Source organism: Rhinolophus sinicus, chromosome 5, assembly GCF_057876585.1.
Source record: "Rhinolophus sinicus isolate RSI-liver-muscle chromosome 5, RSI-T2T, whole genome shotgun sequence".
Lineage (NCBI taxonomy): Eukaryota > Metazoa > Chordata > Mammalia > Chiroptera > Rhinolophidae > Rhinolophus > Rhinolophus sinicus.
Genome location: NC_142505.1, coordinates 108,362,108 through 108,383,959, shown reverse-complemented (window position 1 = coordinate 108,383,959; position 21,852 = coordinate 108,362,108). Strand labels below are relative to the sequence as shown.

The following is a 21,852-nucleotide window of genomic DNA, read 5'->3' as shown; positions in this document are numbered from 1 at the left end:
ATCTGGTCATCTTTGGCTGACAGTGCTGAGCAGAAGGAGCATCCAGCCCTGGACATTGGGTAGGCTTCAGGAATGGTTTGAATCAGCAGCTCAATGGCGTCATGAAGGACAGAGGTTCTTTTTGTCCCTTACTCTGCCACCCAGTATCAGCTTTATCCCCAGGCCAGCTTTCCTCCTGGTGATGGGATGACTGCCAGCCACAGTTGGGGCTTCATGGTTCCACATTCACTTTGAATGAGAGGAGATAGGAGAGGTTTACCCTGGCATTCCAAGTGGGAGTGCTGAGATTCACTCTGGCCAACTTGAGTCATCAGCTCACCCCTGAACCAATGATGGGGCCAGGGTGTGAGTTCAACTAGGCCGTGTACTGAAGCTGCAGAGGTGGGGATCAATTTCTCCCAAATCACATAAGATGCTCAGGGGAGAGGTATTCCAGATGGAGACCTGATTGATACTAGAAAGGAACATGAATGCTGGGTGGCAATCAATAAATTGTTATATCTGGAATGATGGGAGGAATTTGTCAAAAGTGTGTCTCAAATTAAGATTAAGCCCAGAATGAATGAAGGTGCAGCAGTGAAAACATGGGGTGCTTGGGGCACGGCAGGAACTTGTGTGATGGATGTCCTTCGTTTCCCAGACTCAAAGGCAAATCTATTAATAAAATTCCTTCCTGGCAGCCGTCTCCTGGTGTAGGTTCAAGGAAATGTATATTCAAAGGACAGAGGAGGAAATTTTAGCCACAAAGCTGCAGTAGCACAGTGCTCCAAGGTCACCCAGAATGGATGTGATTTCTTAGGAAGAGTAAGAAGGTGTAAAGAGAGAAGAGGCAGAGGCTGCCCAGTGACACGGGACTGGCAGAAAAAGAGAAACTGGCAAGAAGGCCAAGTTGAGGGAATCACCCTGACTTGAGAACCAGGAAAGAATGTGGCCATGGAAGCCTCTCCAGGGAGGCTCCAACGGGAGGCCAGTGGGAGGAGTCTGGAGTCAGTGTCCCACAGAATCCATCCGATGTCCCTGGGAAGTGAGGAGCCCCATCCTGGCTCAGTAATGACAGTGGACTAGCCTCCCAGGTTCTGATGGCTCCTCTGGACCAGCGAGCCACCAGAACAACATCTCTTCAGAGATGGCACATAGCTGCCTAGGTAGCCCTTCCCCCGGCCCAGGAAAGCCACGCAACCCACACCAGACTGTGATTAGGTGCTAAATAAAACTATTATGTTAAGCCACTGAGATTGGAGATCATTTGTTACAGCAGCTAGCATTAATCGCCCTGACTAATACACGATCTGAGTTGTTGGTGAAAGCCATAGCATGGCCCCATGCCAGTCATCAAACCTGCTCTGAAAATGCCATATGTCATTGGTCAACTTCAGCTCTCATGTCGTGGGGATGAACAATCATCTGGACCACCCGCTCCATTCCTTCAGCAGATGGTCACCTACTCCCCTGCCTTTGATCTTCAGGACATATAGTACAGATATATTAGGAGGCTTTGGGTAGGAGTACACGACACAACTACAAGATAGTAGTGCCCAGTTTGGACTCTTCTCAGTCCAGAGTGGCTAGACGTGCTAGGGTAGACTTGGCGTGGAGAGAAGAAGACGCCAGTCAATTTTAAACTGATGTCTGGGTTTTCCCAATCAACCCGTCTGCCCTCGTTTGCTCTCCTTGGCCAAGGCCGCTTACCCAGCTCTCACATCCTGATGAAGAGTCTTTTTGCTATATTCAGATAAAATTTTACTATGGCAGTGCATTAGTTTTCTTGGGCTGTCATATGAAAACACCACAGATGGGGTGGCTTAAACAATATACACTTGTTTTCTCCCGGTTCTGGAGGCTGGAAGTTTGGGATCCTGGTGTCTGCAGGGTTGGCTTCTCCCGAAGCCTCTCTCCTTGGCTTGCAGACGGCCACCTTCTCTCTGTGTCCTCACATGGTCTTTCTTCTGTGTGTACAAGCACCTGGTGTCTCTTTGTGTCCTAATTTCCTCTTCTTATAAGGACACCAGCCATGTTGGATCAGGGCCCACCCTGAGGACCTCATTTTGACTTAATCACCTCTTTAGAGGCCCCATCTCCAAATCCAGTCACATTCTGAGGTAGGGGGATTGGGAATTCAACATATGAACTTGAAGAGAAACAATTCAGCCCGTAACAAGCAGGCTCCATTTTGTGGTCTTCAGTCATATTTCTGTGAATTATTTAAGGGGGGAAAAGCGTCTTCTTATGGAGGAGTCAGAACACCTATAACATGCTCTGGACAGGGCATCACGGTTGGGCAGCATGTTTTTCAGCGTTGGCGAGAAGAAAAAGTTAGGAAAAAATCTACACAACCTTGGCTTTGAGTGTCTAGATACAATGTCAAAAGCATAATGCCCCCAAATTTAACAAACTGGACTTTATTAAAATTAAATATTTTGCTCTGTGAGTAACACTGCTAAGAGAATGAAAATACAAGTTACCCACCGGGAGAAAATATTTGTAAATCATATATTAGATAAAGGACTTGTATCCAAAATATTGTTTAAAATCTCTTAAAAGTCAACAATTACAAAATAAAATGTAATAGTCAAAATATCTGGATAGACACCTCACCAAGAAGAAACACGGGTGCTCCCTTCTAGTTGCTAGATGGGGTGCTGCCCAATTCATGAATCATGAATTGCTTAATAAAGCCAATTAGATCTTCAAAAAAAAGAGATGGTACGCGGATGACAGAGAAGCCTATGGAAAGATACTCAACATCGTTTAGCATTAGGAAAAAGTAACTTTAAATATCAGCTCTTTTAGGGCTACAATCCAAAACAGCCTTTATGCCCGTTGCCTACAAGGATGTGGAGCAACAGAATCTCAGTCACGGCTGCTGCGCATGCAGACGGTATCACCACTTTGGAGACAGGTTGACGGTTTGACAAAACTACCTTGTGTCTTACCACGTGAGACAGCAATCATATGCCTAGACAGTTACCCGACTGATTGAAAGTGATGTCTACACAAAAGACCGTGTATGAATATCTGCAGGAGATTTATTCCTAATTGCCCAAAACTGGAAGGAACAAAGATGTCCTTCAATAGGTAAATGGATAAAGAAATTGTGGTCCATGCATATAATGGAATGATACGCAAAAATAAAAAGAAATGAGGGAGAGGGAGGGGAAGGGGAACGGAAAGAGGAATACTAAAGAACATTTAATAAATCTATCATGAGCTATTTAAGAAGACACAGAGAATCTGTCAAGATAATCAAAACCAAGGAAATTGCCAGATTGGAGGAGCCTAAGGAGACATGACAACTAAATGTGCCATCCTGGATGGGCCCCTGGGACAGAGAAAGGACTTAGGTAACAACTAAGACACTGAATTAGAACTACTAATAGGTACAAAAATATAGTTAATAGTGGGTCAATACTAGTTCATTAACTGACAAATGTACCGTACTAATGTAAGATGTCAGCCATAGGGGACATTGGATATGGGGGATATGGAAACTACTATCATTGAAAATTTTCTGTGAATCTAAAATTACTCTAAAATTAAAAGCTTATTTTATTTAAAAAAATGGTTTGTAACTTTTGGGAATACAGTTGAATTGTCGGAAGAACATAATGATAGTGAATATAATACTAGTCACAAAACAGTGCTTATCTGCCACTGGGGCCGTCCTGGAGATTCCTTACAATTCCGCAGGGCAGCCTCGCAGGGAGAACGCACTTCCTTCCATGAGAGGGAGGGCGTCTCAGGGTTTATTGGCATAGTCACTCATTTGACAAATATTTGAATACCCACTGTGAGCCAAGCACTGTCCTAGGTGCTACAGGTACCACAGTGAACAAAGCATGGACGTCGCTGCCCTCCCGGTGCTTGCATTCTGATGGTGGAGACAGACAATGAAAGAGAGAAATCAGTAAGTTACATGGCATGGCAGACGGTGAGAAGTGCTGTGGAGAAGGGCGTGCAGGAGTGCTAGGAGAGGGCTCGTGGAACAAGAGACAGCGGAACATATTGTAAGGGACACGAGGAGCACATGCATGCACCTGGAGGAAAGCAGTCTAGGCAGAGGGAAGAGCTAGTGCAAAGGCCCTGAGGTGGGAACTTGCCTGCCTGTGCATGGAGGGAGTGCGCAAGGGGGAAAGTCAGAGAGTTGCAAGGGGCCTGCCCGGGAGGGTCCTGCAGGCTCTTGTGAGGACGTAAGCAGTGGGGAGGGTTTCTGAGCAGAGGAGTGACATGATGTGACTTCCCTTTTAACAGATCCATCATTCTGGCTGCTATGTTGACAATAGGCTGCAGGGGGCAAGGGAAGACCAGTGAGGAGGCTTAGGAACCAGTTCAGGAGAGTGGGAGTGCAGAGAAGCTGGTGAGTTCTGGTTAGGATTTGAAAGTCGGTGGCAGAGTCCTTAGGCTATGTTACTGTTTGACTTTGGGGTGTACGATTACAAAAGGAGTCAAGGATGCCAGTCCTTCAGAGCAGCAGCCGCCCACGAGTCTCCAGGGGTTCTCCTTTCCATTCCTGCGAACACCCCCAGGAAACCCCTAGAAACCTAGGCCTGGCTCCCTACCCCTACCTGCTGGCGTCCTAAGGGCTTGGTTGGCTCAACCTGTGGCACTTGTGGGAAGTGCCCCGACACATGTTGAGAGTCTATTGGGACAGCCTGGGCAAAGCCTTAAGGATGGAACATGGAGAAAGGATCCAGGCTTACATTCCAGAGATGTGTTCTTCTGCAGTGAGTTCTAGACTCCAGAACTTGGAGTCCTCTGAGAGCTTAGAGAAAGGAGGGCAGAGATGGTCAAACACCACCTCAGCCGCTCATGAGCTTGTGTGACTTCGTTGGGAGAGTTGTGACAATCAAATGACAGTTACCTGGCACATGATCAGGTCTGGCTCAGTGCGCGTTCTTTCCCCATCCTCTTTAAGTTACAGAGTTTCGGAGTGTACCCCTCAAGTAATTCAAGTTTCAAAAATCAACTTTATCGAGATATAATTTATACTGATAAACTGCGTACACTTAAATGTCCAATTCAGTAAATTGTGACATGTATATATCCCTGTAAAATTACCACCACAATCAAAATACAGACCATTTCCATCATCCCCAGAAGTTTTCTCATGCCTTCCTGCAATGCACCCTTCCCTCCACCTCGGCACCAGACATCAGTGATCTGCTTTCTGACACTATAGATGCGTGTGCACGTTATAGAACTTAATGTACATGGAATCAGAGTCTTTCATTACTGGCTTCTTTCACTTAGCATGATGCTCTTGAGTTCATCCATGTTGTTGTGTGGATCCATAGTTCATTTCTTTTTATATCTGAGTAGTGTTCCATTGGATGCATTGTGTACCACAACGTGTCTATCCATTGCCAGGAGATGGCTGCTCGGATTGTTTCCACTTTTGGGCTACTGTGAATAGTGCTGCTGTAACATTCATGTCTGAGTCTCTGTGGCCCTAGATACTTCAGTTTCTCCTGGGGAAATAAATACCTAAGCGTGGGATGGGAGCGAATCGTGTGATTAGTGTGTGTTTAGCTTTTTAAGAAATGGCCACAGAATTCTATGATGGTTGTGCCATTTTACATTCCCATCAGCAGTGTCAGGTAACTCCATTTTTTACCATCTAGAGAAACATCAGTTTGTTAATGCAAGAAGACAGAAGGGCAAGCCAAGTCACCCATGTGACAGCTGCCGTTTATGTCTAATTGCCATGCAGCACAACAGTTATGCAGCCCATTAAGCATTTGGCCTGTGCTTGAACTTGTATTCTATTACATCATGCACTCTTCTACCATGTTCTGCAGACACACTTGCTCACTCGTGATTTTTTTTTAATATGAGGATATACTATTAGCTCCCTATCAGAGTTATAACATACAGAAGACTAGGGAACACATATGGATCTCTCTCTCTTTGTCTCTCTCTCTCTCTCTCTCACAAACACACACACACACACACACACACACACACACACACACACACTAACTTGGAGAGCACCTTTGGGTAAAACAAACTCTGGAAAACATCCAGCTCAGTCATGGTGACCTATTAAGAGTACTTTCTAGTCTATCTGATTCCCATCCCCCACATCCTGAGAAGAGGGTTTAAAAATAAACTTTTAATTTTAGAATAGTTTTAGATTTGTGGAAAAGTCATGAAGATAGTGCAAAGTTCCCTTTTACCCCATACCCAGTGTCCCCTATTGCTGACATCTTACATTACTAGAATACATTTGTCACAACTAATGAACTAATATTGATCCATTATTATTAGCTAATTCAGATTGCCTTAGTTTTCACCTAATGCCCTTTTTTCTGTCACAGGAGCCCGCCCAGAATCCCACACTGCATTTGGTCATCAGGTGTCCTTAGGCTCCTCTAATCTGTGACAACTTCTCAGACTTTCCTTGTTTTTGATGACCTTGCGAGTTTTCAAGAGTCAGGTATTTTCAGAATGTCACACGATTTGGGTTTGCCTGATGCTTTCCTCATGGTTAGACTGGTTATGGTTTAGCGAGAGGAAAACCACAGAAGAAGAGGGCCATTCTCATCACATCAAATAAATGGTACAGTACCATCCACCTGACTTATCCCTGTTGATGCTGAACTTGAGCACCTGACTGAGGTCATGTTTGTCCACTGTAGAGTTACTCCCCCCCGCCCCCCACCGCTTCATGCTGTCCCTTTGGAAGGAAATAATATGCACAGCCCACACTTACGGGGAAGTAGCTACATAAATTATTGGGAATTCTACTGCACAAGAGATTTGTCTCTCTTCCTCGTTTATTTAATCAATTGTTCATATAAGTATGGACTGGTGGATATTTATTTTACATTTTGGGTTATAATCTGATACTATGTTATTTACCTTTTTGCTCAAATTGTTCCAGCATTGTCCACTGGGAGGATTTTCATTTTCAGCAAACTCCTGTGTCCCTTAGAGAGAGAGAGAGAGAGAGAGAGAGGTAGTTTAGCCCTTCCTTACTCTATGGCACTAGAAGACGCTCCAGGGTCATCTTGTATATTTCCTGTCCAAGCCGGAGAATCAAGTCATTTCTCCAAGGAGCCCAGGCTCCTTTTATTGGGGAATAATATGGAAATTCAAATCTGGCACTGGATGTGCTCATTGCTGCTGGGGTGTCTTAGCTTCGAGTCCCTCGGGGCTGACAAAGCAAGCAAATATATGTGCAGATACTACCCTATGTATGGACACATATCTATAAATATTTCTGTGTGTCTCCATCTCCAGCTGTAGTAAGCTAAACATGAGTTCATACCAGTATCCCTCCTCTCATCTAGTACCACGTAGATCATTCTAGCTTTTCCCCTTTGCTTGTCTGTAACCTCCCACTCCAACAGCGAAAGCTGGTTCCCACCTCCATTTACTTGATTGTCCAATTCCAGTATGCACGTATAGTGCGCTTTCAGAATTGCTAACCTATACCTCCATGGGAAACAACTTTACCATCTAGAGCACAGTGCTCTGGCTCTTCCTTTTGCTTTTAGTTTTATAGACTTCACTCATTTCCAGAATTACTTAGCTCAGCATCTTTTCTCCCATCCGGACCTTTTTTATGGCCTGACTCCCCCCTCCCCCCACCAATAAAACCTGGCCTGTGGGGCTCCAGTGGTGGTGTGTGTGGGAACTGGATCCTGTGCCCTACGGAGTCCCATCAGCCCCCTCTGCCATCAGTAGACTGAGTGACACCCCTCACCCCAGACACCTCAGTTGAATCCTCAGTCCATCTGCCAAGCTCTGACCCCATGGGTGTGCCGTCCCCAGGCCCCCTCATCAGTGTTCACTCCTGCCTGAGGACCATGCAGCAAGGGCCTGCCACCCTGAGCCCTGGCCAAGCTGTCCAGCCATCCTGCTGTTCTACCTGGTAACGGGGGCCCTCTCAGGTTACTCAGAGGATCACTTTGCCTTAGAAACTCCAGCTGTCACCTCGGGCGCACCAGTAATTGATGCCAGGGCACTGAGCAGCAGATGTTCACAAGTGCTGGGTTCTGTCACCGTGGCCATCGCAGTCACCCATAAGGAAGGTGAGCAAACCTGGGGAGGAGGTGTGGCACCCAGTATTCTGGGATGAGGGGTCCTGGGATGCCTCCCTCTCGTGCACTGAGATAGCCCAGCCAGCCCTGTCAGGAGCCCGGATTCCTGTTTCCAGGCAAAGGTGAGGGGGAAAGAGTGGCCCACATAGGGAGCTCTGGGTAGACGGGAGAGGGCTTGGGCCAGTCTTCCAGGCTGGGGACGCACTGGAGGGCTCAACATGGTTAAAGCCGGGGCGTCCGAGTGCTGGCAGTGTTTTCAGCCCTGTGGGCACCAGAGTTTGGGTGTGCAGGTGTTGTTAGGAGTTGCCTGCTCTGGCTTCTGACAGGCAGCCCTGCCGCAGGTGTGTTGGTTACAACAGGTGAATACTTGGAGGGGGAGCATGTGTCCTTGCCCCAAATTCAGAGTTTCCAGCCAGTCCCTCCTTGACTGTGGAGGAGCTGACTGCTTCTCTCACGGTACAAGCCCCTCCGAGACCTGGTGATGCCCCACCCCTCCTGGGCCCGGTGGACCTAGGAGTCTGGTGCTGCCACCAAGAGACAGAGGATGTGTCCCTGAGGCTCCATGGCAGCCGCACAGTCTGGCAGAGGAGGATGTGGGCCCCTGAGGTGGGACAGCCGCTGTCCACCCCACCCAGGGTGAGGAGTTGTCACATTATGCTCTCTGGTGGGCGGGTGACACAGGTTCTCACTGAATGTCGCTCAAGGACATTACTGCTTAGTCCATGATGCTATGGAACCCTGGGTCCCTCCCAGCCCGCAACTCTCCAGCTTCCAAAAAGTGTCCCCTAGGCGTTCTGGGAGAGGCCAGCTGCTGGGAGAGGGAGCAAGAAGGAGAATGACTCCCAAGCATCTGAGGAGGGCTGAGGGGCACCCGAGACCAGGGCCTTCAAAATCCAACCCTGAGAGTTTCTTTTGAGCCAGAGTCGGGAAGTCCTCAGAACTGTGCACTCCCCTGGAAAACTAAGCCATATCGCCTACAATTCCAGAGGCCATCCATGGACTCCTCTAAAAGGAATCCCTGCTCTACAGACGTATGGAAACACACACCCACAGACAGCTCCATCCAGGACTGTCATCCTCGTGCCGCCAGGCTGTGTTTGTGCCTCCAGCCCACCTCAGCAGGCCATACAGTCGGCCTCTTGGAGGACAGAGTCACCTCCTCCCTCTGAGCCTGCCGTAGAGCCAGAATCCTAGAGACCCCAAAGCAGCCACAGTGCTTCCCCAGCGAGGTCAGAAGGAGAGTCTTAGAACTCACAGGGCAAATACTCTCCAAATGTCAGTAGGAATTTGTGAGCTCATGTCACTGGGAAGTCCTTTTGTCTTATAGAAGTTTGTGGATTTCAGGCACAGCTGGATCCAGGAGTTCAGACACTACCTAGGAACTGGTCCTCCACATGGAGGCAGAGAGATGTCAAGGCTCACACACACACACACACACACACACACACACACCTGGGGGGGGGGGTTAAATGGTATGCAGTTGTGTGTACAGGGCCACAAGGAATCCCACGTGTTGTCTCCCTCTCCAGCCGAACGGCCTCTGCTGCCATGCCGGCCACCAACCAAGGCTGGCCTGAGGACTTCGGCTTCCGACTGGGTGGCTCTGGCCCTTGCTTCGTCCTGGAGGTGACAGAGGGGAGCAGCGCGCACGCCGGGGGTCTGCGGCCAGGGGATCAGATCCTGGAGGTTGAAGGGCTCGCCGTGGGTGGCCTGAACCGCGAGGGCCTCGTGCGTCTGGCCCGGCGCTGCCCGCGCGTGCCTCCCAGCCTGGGCGTGCTCCCGGGCCCCAGCGGCGGCCCCGGCGCGGGATCCGGCCCAGAGACCCCAACCGCAGTCTTGCGGCCTCCGCGCCCTGGCCGCGGTCTCTCCTTGGGCCGTGAGCTGCTGCGCCTCGCGGGCCGCAAGCGCCCTGACTTGGTGCACAGAGAACGCAGGCGCAAGGCCCAGGAATTCAGCCGCAAGGTAGGGCCCTTGGGGTGGGTGAGGGCTCCTGTGGGCGGGCACGTCCGGCATGCTGCCACCCAGAGTGGGCCAGGAGCTTGAGGCGCCCATAACTTGCAACTGAGGAATCTTCTAAGGACAGGTTTACCAGAAATTTAATGATACTCAAGTTTCATGGCCCTGAACCTAACTAATTTTGTAATTGTGTTCGCTTGGTTTGTGGGGGTTGCTTTTCTTTTTTCTTGAGATATAGGGGTATACAGTAAAGTGCATTAAGTGTACAGCTCAATAAGTTTTATATATGAAAGCACCCTTGTGACCACCACTCTGATCAAACTGTAGACTAATAAAATACAGATAATAATAGGAAGGAGGCTGTAGAATGATTTCTTCACCCCAGAAGGTTCCTATGTCCCCCTTTCCTTGTCTGTCTGCTCTATCAGGAGGTAGCCGCTATCTGACTTCCACCATTACAGATGATGGTTGCATCTGTTACCTTCATATAAATGGATCCGTGCAGTATGTGCTCTTTAGGGCCAGACTTCAGTGGTCAGCATGGTCGGTGACTTGCATCCGTGTGTGTGTGGCAGTGGATCGTTCTTTCTGTTGTCTGTGTTGCTAACGTGCTGTCTTCGTCCACTTGGGCTGCTGTAACAACATACCAGAGACCTGGTGGCTTAGGAACAACAGGCATTTGTTTTATTTCTCACCGTTCTGGAGGACGGAAGTCTGGGGCCAGGGTGCCAACATATGGCGTGAGGGTCCTCTTCTGAGTGGCAGACTTCTGTCCGCATGTGACAGAAGGAGCGAGCGAGCTCCCTGGGGGCGCCTTCATAAGGCCACTGATTCTATTCATGAAGGCCTCACTCTCGGGACCCAACCACTTCCCAAAGGCCCCAACTCGGCGATGTTAGGTTTTCAACATACGATTTTTTTTTTGGGGGGGGGGTGGGACACAAACATTTAGACTGTAGCAACTAATAATGTCTGCTAAATCCCAGGTGATCTGCTCTAGAAACAAAGGTCTGTCCCAGACTCCATCCAATCCCTGGAGTCAGAAAGAGGCACAGTTAGAGCCTGCAGCAGGGCAGGCTGGACATGCAGACCTGGCCTGGAAGCAGGGCCTGGGTGGTCATTAGCAGAGGGTGCAATCTGATGGGCTGCCCGGGCCAGCTGTGGTGTGTTTTCTGGCAAGGGGGCATAGGAAGTGATGGATTCTGGTTAGAGCTCACCAAGCACCTCCAAAAGCTGAGAACAAATCCCCAAAAAAGTTTGCCTCAGGAAGATCAAGGGCATCTATGGAGCCCCCCATCGGTTTTCAACAATCAGCTCCTGGGTTCTTGCCAGCAGCCTCGCTGCCCCAGTTTTTCCTCCTTGAAGAATCTGATATTTAATAGAAAATCCATTAGTGTCCCGTGATGGTGCCTCATGCTTAGATGTAGGTTGAGAGCAGCTGGATAATAGCTGACACCAAAACCGCGCTGTGGCACAGGCCCCAGGAGCGAGGACTATTTTTTCCTTTCTTACATAAAACATCTTTCCCGCTAGCCATGTTCTCCTTGGAATTGAGGCTGCAGCTGACTTTGATTTCAAAGCCACTAACCTTCCTGGACATGGTGGGTGCACAAGGAGGGGGTGCCCTGCCCTGCAGCCTGCTCTCGTCACCAAAAGGGAAACTGAGATCGGCAGGGGAACTACAGGAAATGCAAAGCGAGAACGGCCAGCCACTTGCAGCTCTTTGGTTTGGTTCCATAAACATTCACCGAGTGCCTACTGTGTGCCAGGCCCTGTGCTTGGGGCTGGGCAGGAGTAAGACATCAGGTCTGGGTCTCAGGCCATCATACCTGGTGGTGGAGACAGACAGTAACACCATCTTGGGGTGCGCATGTGCTAGGACTCAGGCACACGCAGAACGCGGCCCCTGACTGCTTCTATGGCGTCACCACCTCTGAAAAGCCTTCCTTCACCCCCTTGTGCCACCATCTAGGGAGCAGTTGGAGAAACAGTTTTGAAGTTCAGGAGCAAGCTCTGGGCTGAAGGTGAAGATGTAGGAGTCACCGTGTGGTGTCCGTGGCCAGAGCACTGTCATGGCGCTGCAAGTGGGGCCGACTGTGGTGGGCAGGGGCCGTCGTATGGAAACAGCAGGTGTAGACAGCGCTGGGCCAGAGAAATAAGAGGGTGACGAGATTGTGGGGCCGGGGGGCTCTGTTTATGTATTTATTTATCGGTTGGGAGAGGCTTGAACTTTTAAACAAGCTGACGGCAAGGAGGCAGCAGAGACGCTGAGATCGGAGCATGTGGCAGTTATCGATGGTGGACCGTGATTGATGTGCAAGGACTGGGAACCCGCTGTGAATGAGACAGGCCGGGAGCTTGCTCTCGTGCGGCCAGCATTCCTGGGAGGAAGTGGGCACATCAAAACACAAGCTATTTCACATAAAGATGACGGACATGAGCGAGTGATGGGGGCCACTTGGACAGGGTGGTCAGGACAGGCCCCCGAGGAGTGACTTTTCGGCCCTTCATCCTCTGAGCGTGGAGGGCGGAGGCGGGGATGTAGTGTCTGTTCAGAAGTTGGGAGGTGGATGGAAGGTGAATGAGTGGCACCGGGCAGTCCTGGTTCTGGCCGAAGTCGCACCCACACGCCCCTGAGAGATGCGTGGCAAACTCAGGCTCACTCAGCCGCCCAGCCTCCCACCTGCACCTCAGGGTCAGCTCGGGAAGTCAGTGCCCAGAGACGATGGCTCACTGACGGCGGCATTATAAAAAGTAACAACGCCAGACACGAGCGCGCACGATGTGTGATCCATTGGCTCATATCCAGTCCGGCACATCCATGGAGACAGAAAAGTAGATTAGTGGTTGCCAGGGGCTGGGGACTAAGGGGATGGGGAGTAGCTGCTTCATAGGTTTCCATTTGGGGGGATGAAAAAGATCTGGGACTAGTGGGGATGATTACACAACAGCGTGAGTGCACTTAGTGCCACTGAAATGGACACGTTAAAATGATTACAATGGTAAATTTTCTTTTGTAAGAATTTTTATTATAACAGTACTAAAAAGCGGGAGGGGGGGAGCAATGATAACGTGTGTTTCTTTTCCTGACTATATGTCATGTAACTTCACTGTAGAAGAAATGGAAGCCACTGAATTATTAAAAAATCCAATCACTATAAAAGTTAGTGTGTATTTCCTATGCACATGTGCAATTATATATAATAAAAAAGTAACACTATGTGTTACTTTTGATAACCTGCTTTTTTTACTTCCCTATTTATCACACTTTTCTATGTATTTTATAACAGCTTGATTGAGATACAATTCACGTAGCATGCAATTTACTCATTTAAAGTGTACAGTTCATTGGTTATTAGTGTATTTGCCACAGTCAATTTTAGAACATTTTCATCACCCCAAAAAGAAACCCTGCACCCTTTAGCCATCACTCCCCATTTCATGATTTTAAATAGAGACTGACAGCATCATCCTTACTGGGTAAATAGTACCGCATTGCAGCAAATCGGAAACACTGTCAATGGCAAGATGCACCATTGTTTTATTAACGTCAATTAACCCATGAAATTAACCCATGAAAAATCCCTGCCAATTAACCCATGACACATGCTTTCTCATCGCCTTCTTGTCACTTAATTTCGTAGTTATTGAAAAAGGACTTTAGTCTCATTTGGACATTCTTAGTACTAGCAGTGCACATAGCTCAGCGGATGTAACAATATGAATACCTATGACCAAATTCACACACGCACAGGCATGACAATTACCCACAAGACACACACTGATCTCAGAGATGTTAAAACATGAAAAAAAAATTACCCTAGAATCAACGATGTCCAGTATTGCAGAGTATGGAGTGAACTTGGCAACAAAACAACGGACATCAACTCCACTAACTTCAGCAGGAAAGGAATTTGTGGGAGGGACAGTTCAGAGAATCAGTGCTGGAGACCCAGACTTAGAACCAAGAAAAGATCGCAGCCTGGAGCATAGCTGTCCTGAAGTATCCTTCAGGAAGAGTCTGCTCAGGGTGCATGACGGGACTCTGCCACTGTCCTGACCAGCCTCTGCATCATCCCTTCAAGAGCCAAAGCCCTGGGCAAGAGCTTCCAAATGGCCAAAGCTACAACATAACTGCCAATGTCTTGCCTCCTACCAGGAAAAAGCGTTCCCTCCTTTCTTGGCTAAATAGCCAATAAACTACAGATGTCCCCCGATTGGATGTGCGACATGCCCATTTCCACAGACTCCTCTGAATAGATCCACATCAGCTGCTTTGTACACGAAGGTGAAGAGAATGGAAGTCCAGAGAGAGCACTGAGGGCATCCAAATCCTGGGCTATGCGTGCATGCCAGAGCTTTTTTCGTGGAGCCAGAATGTTCTCTGTAGAATCTCTCAGTGAACAGTGTGGTAGAAGGGAGCACAGTTTTATAAGAACAGTAACTAGCAATTATTGGGTGCGTGGAGCACATTTAAGCTCTTGTATTGTGATTCCTGTGATTCTTACATTATTCAGTGGAAGGGCTGTCTCTGGGCTTGAGTCCTGACCCCGTAACCCTCGGCAAGTCCTTTCACCCCTACCAGCCTCAGTTTCCTTAGATCCTAGCCATGCCCACGTCACAGAGCTGCAGAGGTTTCAAATGGAGTGACTTGGGCAGTGCCCCTCGTGTCAGCTGTCCTGTGGAGGTAAACTGAGAAGGAAGGAGGGGGTGAGATTCCCTGGGGTTCTGCCCTGGGTCCCTTGTGATCGATCATTCACAGGACCCTTCCCTGCAGGTGGACGAAATCCTGGGGGACCAGCCGACTGCCAAGGAGCAGGTGTTCGCTGCACTGAAGCAGTTCGCGGCCGAACAGCGGGTGGATGATCTGGTGTGGGCACTCACCCTGGCACTGCCCCGTGAGGCCCGTGGGCCACTCCTGGACAACCTCAGGTACCTCAGTCTGGGGTGGGATGGGCAGGAAGGGCGTGTCTCATTTCGCTCAGGGGAGCCCCACCGCCATCCCAGGCATTGCTGCCACTGCGTGGCCTGCTCCTGACCTGGACCCCAACACCCCTTCAGTCCCAGAACAAGGGTGGGCCAGTGACCCCGGGAAGAGCGGTTGTTGCCTGTGCTGGATGGCAGAGCAGCGCTTTGAGAAGGAAAGAGACACTAACCGCTAGGCTGGCCAGGCACAGAGGGACCGACCTCCTGATCTGAAATCACAGCTGGCCCTGCTCTATCCAAAACCAGGTCATAGAAATCAACAGGATACCAGGAAACTCCCAGTTCATTATGGAGACAGAGCAGTGGCACGATGTGCAGTCCAGGGTCCTGCTGTGGATCCCTGCCACCCAGTCCTATAAACAGTGTGCGCTCTCTGTCCTTTGCTGATGCCAGCTATGTGCCAACCGAGAGGAACACTATCTGGCTGAATCCACCCAGCGCTGCATTTCACAGAGGGAGACTGAGGCTCAGAGAAGTTAAGAGGCTGGCCCAAAGTCACACAGCAAATGAGTGGCAGGCACAGGAATGTGAACCCAGTCAGCTGTGCACTTTCTGCTGTTGTGCTCAGCTTTGGAACCTCTCAGTTTATTTTTCAGAAAAAAAAAATCTGGTGATGCACACCTGGAGTGGTCCAGGGAATCTCCGGAGCCCCCTACCTTCCTCCTGGTTCCTGCCAGGGTCACTGCCCAGCTTTCATCAGGCCCGCCTGGGCCTGAGTGCTGCGTTCCCTGCCTGGATCCTGCGGGGCTTTCTTTCCTGACCCTGCCTCCGAGGCCTCCGACTGCTCCCCCACCCTGACCCCTCCCCCTTCCTGGGCTCAGCCCGCCCCCTCCCCTCGCTGCCATTCACCCCACAGCCTGCCCCTCCCTCTGGGCCTGGCCAATGTCAGGGACGGGGCTGGCCACCCCACCCCCCCACCCAAGCCCGGCGGGCACAGCGTCTCCGCTCTGCAGCGGAGCACAGAAAGCCACCGAAAGAGGCCACCATGAGCTGCCTGGGGTGAGTTAGGGGCCTGCCCCTTGCTGGGAAAATCCCGATAGGAACAAAAAGTTATTTCTGGAGCCGAATTTGCTGTAGAGACCTGCTGGCTCTGAGGGCTCCCTGGGGAGGTGATGATGGACATCCCCCACTCCACCCCTCTCCACCAGGTCTGGGTCAGGGTCGAGGGCAGCCAGGTATCCCCTGGGAACTTAGTGCACGTCCCTAGGCTGCTAGCAGCTGGACTCTGTAGAAGCCCTCTCGGTCCGCTCATCTCCCTTCAGTGCTTCGCCAGCTTCTGTCCCTGCCGCCTCTGTCCAGCCAGCCTGTCCGCCTCTTGGGACAGCCCCCACGCCTGCCTTTCCCGACCCCAGTGGGTCAGGAAGAGCAGGGGTGGGGGAAGCGCCCCCGTGGGCTGGGCGTGCGCGATTTAGTGCCTGGGAAGCAGGACACCTGGGGATGCCCGTTCCCGCAGCATCCCCCGGGTGCTGCTGGGGCGGATGAAACAGCAGCCTGTGTTGTCAGCTTGTGTCAAGTGCGACAGGAAAATTGGGGAGGCCGCTGGAGGAGGGGGCGGCGCCCCGCTGGGCTCTGCTGGGAGAGGAGTACTCTGGCAGGGTGGCTTCAGCCACCTCCACCTCCACAACCCCCCCTCGTGTCCCAGGGCAGCAATGATCCCCACACAGCACCTTCCCAAGAGAGCTCAGGGGGCCATGGAGGAGTCACAGACGCAGTTTTCTGTGATTCCCAGGACTGAGTGCCCGTGGAGACGGTGGAGGGTAAACCATCAGGGGGGCAATCAGGGTGGGCTCCTCAGAGGAGGCAGCAGGTGCCAATGTCAGGAAGTTGCCAGTGGGGTCTGGTGGGGTGTCCTGTGGAGGTGGGAAGACAGTCCCCAGTGGGGAGTTTATCAGAGCCAGGCATCAGTCACAGATGTGGATCCCTGAAGGCCAGGGTGAGGACGGTGCCACAGAGGCCACGGGTTTGGGTACCCAACAGTGCCCCGGCATGGGGTGAGGAGCATAAGAGCTACATCTGTGGGCTGGGGTGGGACCCTCTGCCCCCCAGCGAGGAGAGACAAGGTTTACATGAGAGGTTGAGCAGCAAAGGGTAGGTGAAGATACACCTGTGTGTGCCCAGTGCAGGCTGGAACCCCCCACGTCACCGCGTGGCCTCCGAGGGCTGGTCCCCATGGCCTACACGGAAGGCTCGGGAAGACAGGAGCAGGAGCAGTGAGACTGAAGCTGGGCCATCCAGCACAGTAGCCACTAGCCCCGTGTTGCTATTGAAAATTAAATGTAATGAATATTAAATGAAATGTAAAACTCCGCTTCCGAGTCTCACTAGCCATCGTTCAAGTGCTCAGTACCCACACATGGCTAGTGGCGACTGTCTGGACAGCGCACATATTCGTCATTGCAGAAAGTTCTCTTGGCCAGTACTGCGGTGACAGGGAGATTCGGGTCAGTGGCAGGCAGCCACGTCAGCAAAGGGTCTCATCTCCCTTTACAAGGGCAGTTAATCCCACGGCTCAGAGCTTAATTTGGGTCTGTCCCCAAAGGGATCCCAGTTTGATGAAGTGATAAAATGGCTTTCTAATTAGGACAGGCCAGGCAGTTTGGAAAGTGTGACGTGGTTAGGAGCGAACAGGAAAGCTAAGTCAGCTTTGGGGTCTGCTAGTGTTTCAGGGAATGTGGAAGGAGAGGGAGGGGCAGGCATGGAGCTGGCGGAAGATGCTGGAATTTGAAATCCCCACAGACCTAGCTTGAATCCCACATCTACTCACTGGCTGTGCGACCTTAAGCAGGTTCATTGATCTCTGCTGTTTATCTATAAAGGGGGGTTGATAATCCCTGTGTGTCCCCAGCAGGGTTCTTGGTAGGAAATTACACAAATGAACTCTGCCAACTGCAAGCAGAAGAGGTTAGTCGAGAATCTGCGGGTAGCATGTGAGGGAACGTCTGCGCTTCCTTCACCCTCTTCTGCTGTAATGACAAGTGTCAGGGACACTGTCATACAAAATTATGGAGTGAGCTCTCTGACACTGAAGCGGAAGTGCCAGTCATATCTATGTGCTCACTTAGTGAGGGTTCCCCCGGGAGGGTCTCCTTCTCCCTAGAGAGGTTTCTCAACTGCCACACTATTGACCTTTTGGGCCCAATAATTCTCTGTGGTGGAGCCGTCCTGTCCTGTATATTGTAGGATGTTTAGCAGCATCCCTGGCCTCACCCACCGGCTGCCAGAAGCACAGCCCCCTCCCAGTTGTCATTTTGTGACAAGCAAAGCTGTCTCCAGGCAGTGCCAAATGTCCCCAGTTGAGAACTGCTGTGCCGAAGTGATCTGCCTTTGGTGGCACACTCTGGCTGGGGTAGGCGCTTCGGGGCAGGCCAGCTGCTGGCCCCTTCCGGAGCCTTCGCCGGCCCTGAGGCAATGGCTGCTGGCTGTGTCTGGATTGGAGCATGAGTGTTTGCTCTGTGTTGCCATCTCCTCTGCCCACAGCAAGGTGGGCAGTGTTCACAGCCTTCGGGCAGGCCTGGTTCTGGATGCTGGGCCATTGCAGCTTGTACAGATCAACCAGAATGGTTCCAGCATGCTGGGACAGCTGTGGACCTGCGGGTATCAGGGAGCCATGCTGACAGCGAGGGGATATTTCTCTCTCAGGCAGGGCTGAGGACAAGGCCTGGGGAGGACAGGGCACTGGCTCTGGCTTCCTGCTGCTGCCGCCGGGAGAATTGCAGCCCTGAGGTCACCGCAGGGTGGTGACCTTGCTGGGGTCAGGAAGATGGGGCTGAGGTGTTTTGGGCAGCATGGCCTGGACAGAGTACCAGCCCGAAGGTCAGGGGGGCAGCATCCTCCCTGAGATGGGCCGCAGGAATCTGCAGGCAGGCCATGGAGGTTGTCCCTCTCATGTCTGAGACCGAGGGAGAGTCCCGGGGTGCCCTGCCTCTGAGGTCCAGCCTATCTGGGCGGTGACTGCCGCCTGCCAAGGAGAGAGCCTTGTGCTGGTGTCCCCTTGAGCGTGCCCCCAGGAGCCCCTCCCCAGGATGCCCTGGGCTGGCTCCCCGACATCTATCAGCCCTTTCTGGCCTGCAGCCAGGACCTGGCTCAGCAAGAAGGGACAATGCAGTGTGGTCTCCGGGGTCTGCTCCTGCTCTGACTTGCAGGGAGTGGCAGGCCCAGAGCCAGAGGAAGAGTCCAGACCCTCTTTCCTTTTATCTCTCCCCTCCTCTCTGTAGCCTTTCCTCCCCTCCTCTCCCAGGAGGGCACACCCATCTCAGGGAGGCCCTCTGAGTCCCCCACCCACTCACGTGGAAACTGCCCAGCCTGGTGGCCCCTCCTCATGTCTCCTCATTCACCAGGCTTCATACGCTCTCCTTCGTCTGTTTTTAGAATTTAGACACTTGTCCCATCTCAACACCCTTCCTGTTCCCCTCCCAGCATCGCCCCTCCTCTGGTACCCCAACCTCGGGGGTGCCTCCACCTCCCCTTACACCCTGAGACCCTCCCATAGTTCTCCATGGTCTCCCAGTGCAGTGTCAGCCGCTGACAGTGGCATCCCCCCCCCACACCCCCCCCACCCCCGTCTAGCATCTTCTTTACTAGAGCTTCCCCCCTGGGTAGGTCAGGAGGGCTTCCAGGAGCTGGTCCTGGCTTCTGCTGAGCCCCTTGAGGCCCAGGGCGAAGGCCATCCCCTGTTTTACAAGCCCCCCCATGTCCTACAAAAGGCAGTTGGGACTTCCTTTGAACTGTGGGGTTCAGTCTCAGTGCAGTGGGTGTTAGAGACTAGCCACTATGAGGGGAACCCGGCTGCCGCGGCCCGAGAGATCAGAGGCGAGGCTCCTGGATGGGACTAATGGAGGGGGCCAAAAGGAGGCACCGTTGACAGCCTGGAGCTGCGTCAGCTCCGCGGGAGCTAGCTGAAGGGTCCCCCCGGAGGGGCGGGGCCACCGGAGAAGGGGCGGGCGCCGGGGGGGGGGGGGGGGGGGGGGGGCCTCGCGCGCTGGCGAGGCAGAGGTGCGTGGAGTCGCCGTGCCCTCGTTCTGCTCTCGAGTTCGGCTGCCCCCTTCCGTCTGCACCCGCTGCGCTGCGGTCGCCGGCTCCAGATGGGGAAGGACCAGGGCTTCTCCCGGCACTTTCGGTAGTTTCCCCACAGCGCCCTTGCCCCCGGGAACCGTGCGCTCTGGGCGCCGAGGAGCTGCCTCTGGCCGGCCTGAGAGGGGATGCGGCTGGGGCCCTGAAGGGCTTCCCTGACCTGGGTGGGCACCTTCCCTGCCTGGCTGGGACCCGAGGGCTGGAGAGGGTGGCCAGAAACAGGAAGGGTACAAAGGGGCGAGTTCCCCGTGTTAGGCGCCCAGAACCCACGAGTGGCCCAGGGACTAAGGGCTGGGGCTGAACCGCTTTGTTTCCTTCCTAGACTGGGCCGTTCAAGGGAACTGGACAGAGAGCCGAGTAAGGGAATGTGGTGGAGAGAGAAACCTAGGGCAGCCCCTGGGAGGGATCTGCAGATGGATTTAGACCTGACCCCCCAGGCAGAGAGGACAGAACTGACCCCTGAGTGCAGCATCACTGTTTGGCCCTAGAATTGTCCTGTGGCCTCAGAGAAACCTTTTGGCACAGCGGAGACCTGTGAGTCCTGGGGCAGCCATAGCCAGGCTGTCAGGGTCAGAGGGGCAGTGATGGGCCACGATGGGCCATGAGACCCCACGGTGCATGGCTCTGCTGGGACAGTAGATTCAAAGCAGGCCCAGGGCTGGGGTGCCTGGGCCACACTGAGCCGCACAGAGGGCCCACACAAGCCGGGAAGGGTGTGTGGCTCCCCAGGCAGCCTGGCCTCTGGCTCAGCCCCAACAACACCAGTCAGGGAAAGGGTCACCCAACCTTCTCCGATCTGAGCAGTTGGTGACTTACAATGGTTTCCACCTTGGTGGAGGGGGCAGGGTCTTTTCTAATTGCTGCTGGAGGATGGAGCTGGGATGGTCATCTGGCCCCTGCCCAGATTGGACCCAGGGGCTGGGGGTGGGGGTGGGGCTCATGCCTTCTGGAGCCTGGGGCTGGAGCCCAAAGCGTGAGATGGACAGTTTCTGGCTTGTCATCTGTCCTTTGCCTGGGCAAGAGGGATGTGGTGGGCCCAGGAGGGTTGGGGAACTTTCAGGCCGATGGAGGTGTCAGGTTCCAGAGACACTGAGTGACCATTTGGGGAATGAGGCTGAGGTTCTAGATTTGGGGGACTTGCTGCAGGTGGGTAAGGATGAGCAGATCAGGCAAGTACGCTCCTGACAGAGCTGAGCAGGCCATTCATTCTGGCCTCCTGGTTTCGTGGGACATCCAGGAGCAGAGCTTACTGGGGGAAGGGCACCCTCCTTCCCGAAGGTCCACGCCCCTTCCCTCCCACCAGGTGGCTATTCTGCCCACCTGGCCTTATTAGTCCTACCCACAGAGGTCCAGGGAACTGAGTGGGGCCACTGGGCAACCTCAGAGGGGTTGTATTTCAGCTGGTTCTTCTCCCTTCTCCTCACCATGCCCTTGGCACTGGCTCCTGCTACAAAGATCAGGGAAAAGAGCCATGGGATACAGCCAGGGAGGCCTCACTAGCAACCAGAACTTCAGGGGCCCTTGGCAGAGCCCTGTCATAGTGCCGAGGCCCAGAGACTGGGCTTCCATCCCAGCTGTGCCAACGGCCAGCTGTGTGACCCTGGGAAGTTACGGAGCCTCAGAATCCTCTGCCATGGACCAAGGAGTCCACCAGGAGGTTTACTGCTGCCGTCACTCAGAGGTGTGGTTGGGCCACCGGTGGCAGCAGCAGCCCTGTTTCCTGAGTCTCCAAGTCCCTGTCATGTGCTGAGCCCTGGCTGGCTGGTTACTGTGTCTCAGCTGAGCTGCAGACCCAGCT

General features: G+C 52.5%; 1 protein-coding gene across 10 annotated transcripts in view; it reads left to right on the top strand.

The window, feature by feature from the left end:
* The window catches only part of GRID2IP (Grid2 interacting protein), a 56,963-nt gene that overhangs the window by 11,212 nt on the left and 23,899 nt on the right, over positions 1 to 21,852 (top strand). For 4 of the 10 annotated variants that reach the window (XM_019753653.3, XM_074313947.2, XM_074313948.2 and 1 more), the window contains exons 3-5: positions 7,920 to 8,033; positions 9,572 to 10,004; positions 14,776 to 14,930. In XM_019753653.3, the coding sequence (XP_019609212.3) occupies positions 9,591 to 10,004; positions 14,776 to 14,930 (569 nt within the window). In that variant the 5' untranslated portion in view covers positions 7,920 to 8,033; positions 9,572 to 9,590. Of the gene's footprint in view, positions 1 to 7,919; positions 8,034 to 9,571; positions 10,005 to 14,775; positions 14,931 to 15,901; positions 15,984 to 19,947; positions 20,101 to 21,852 lie in introns of those variants that run through there. The other 6 variants (XM_074313951.2, XM_074313950.2, XM_074313949.2 and 3 more) reach the window with 3 other exon arrangements.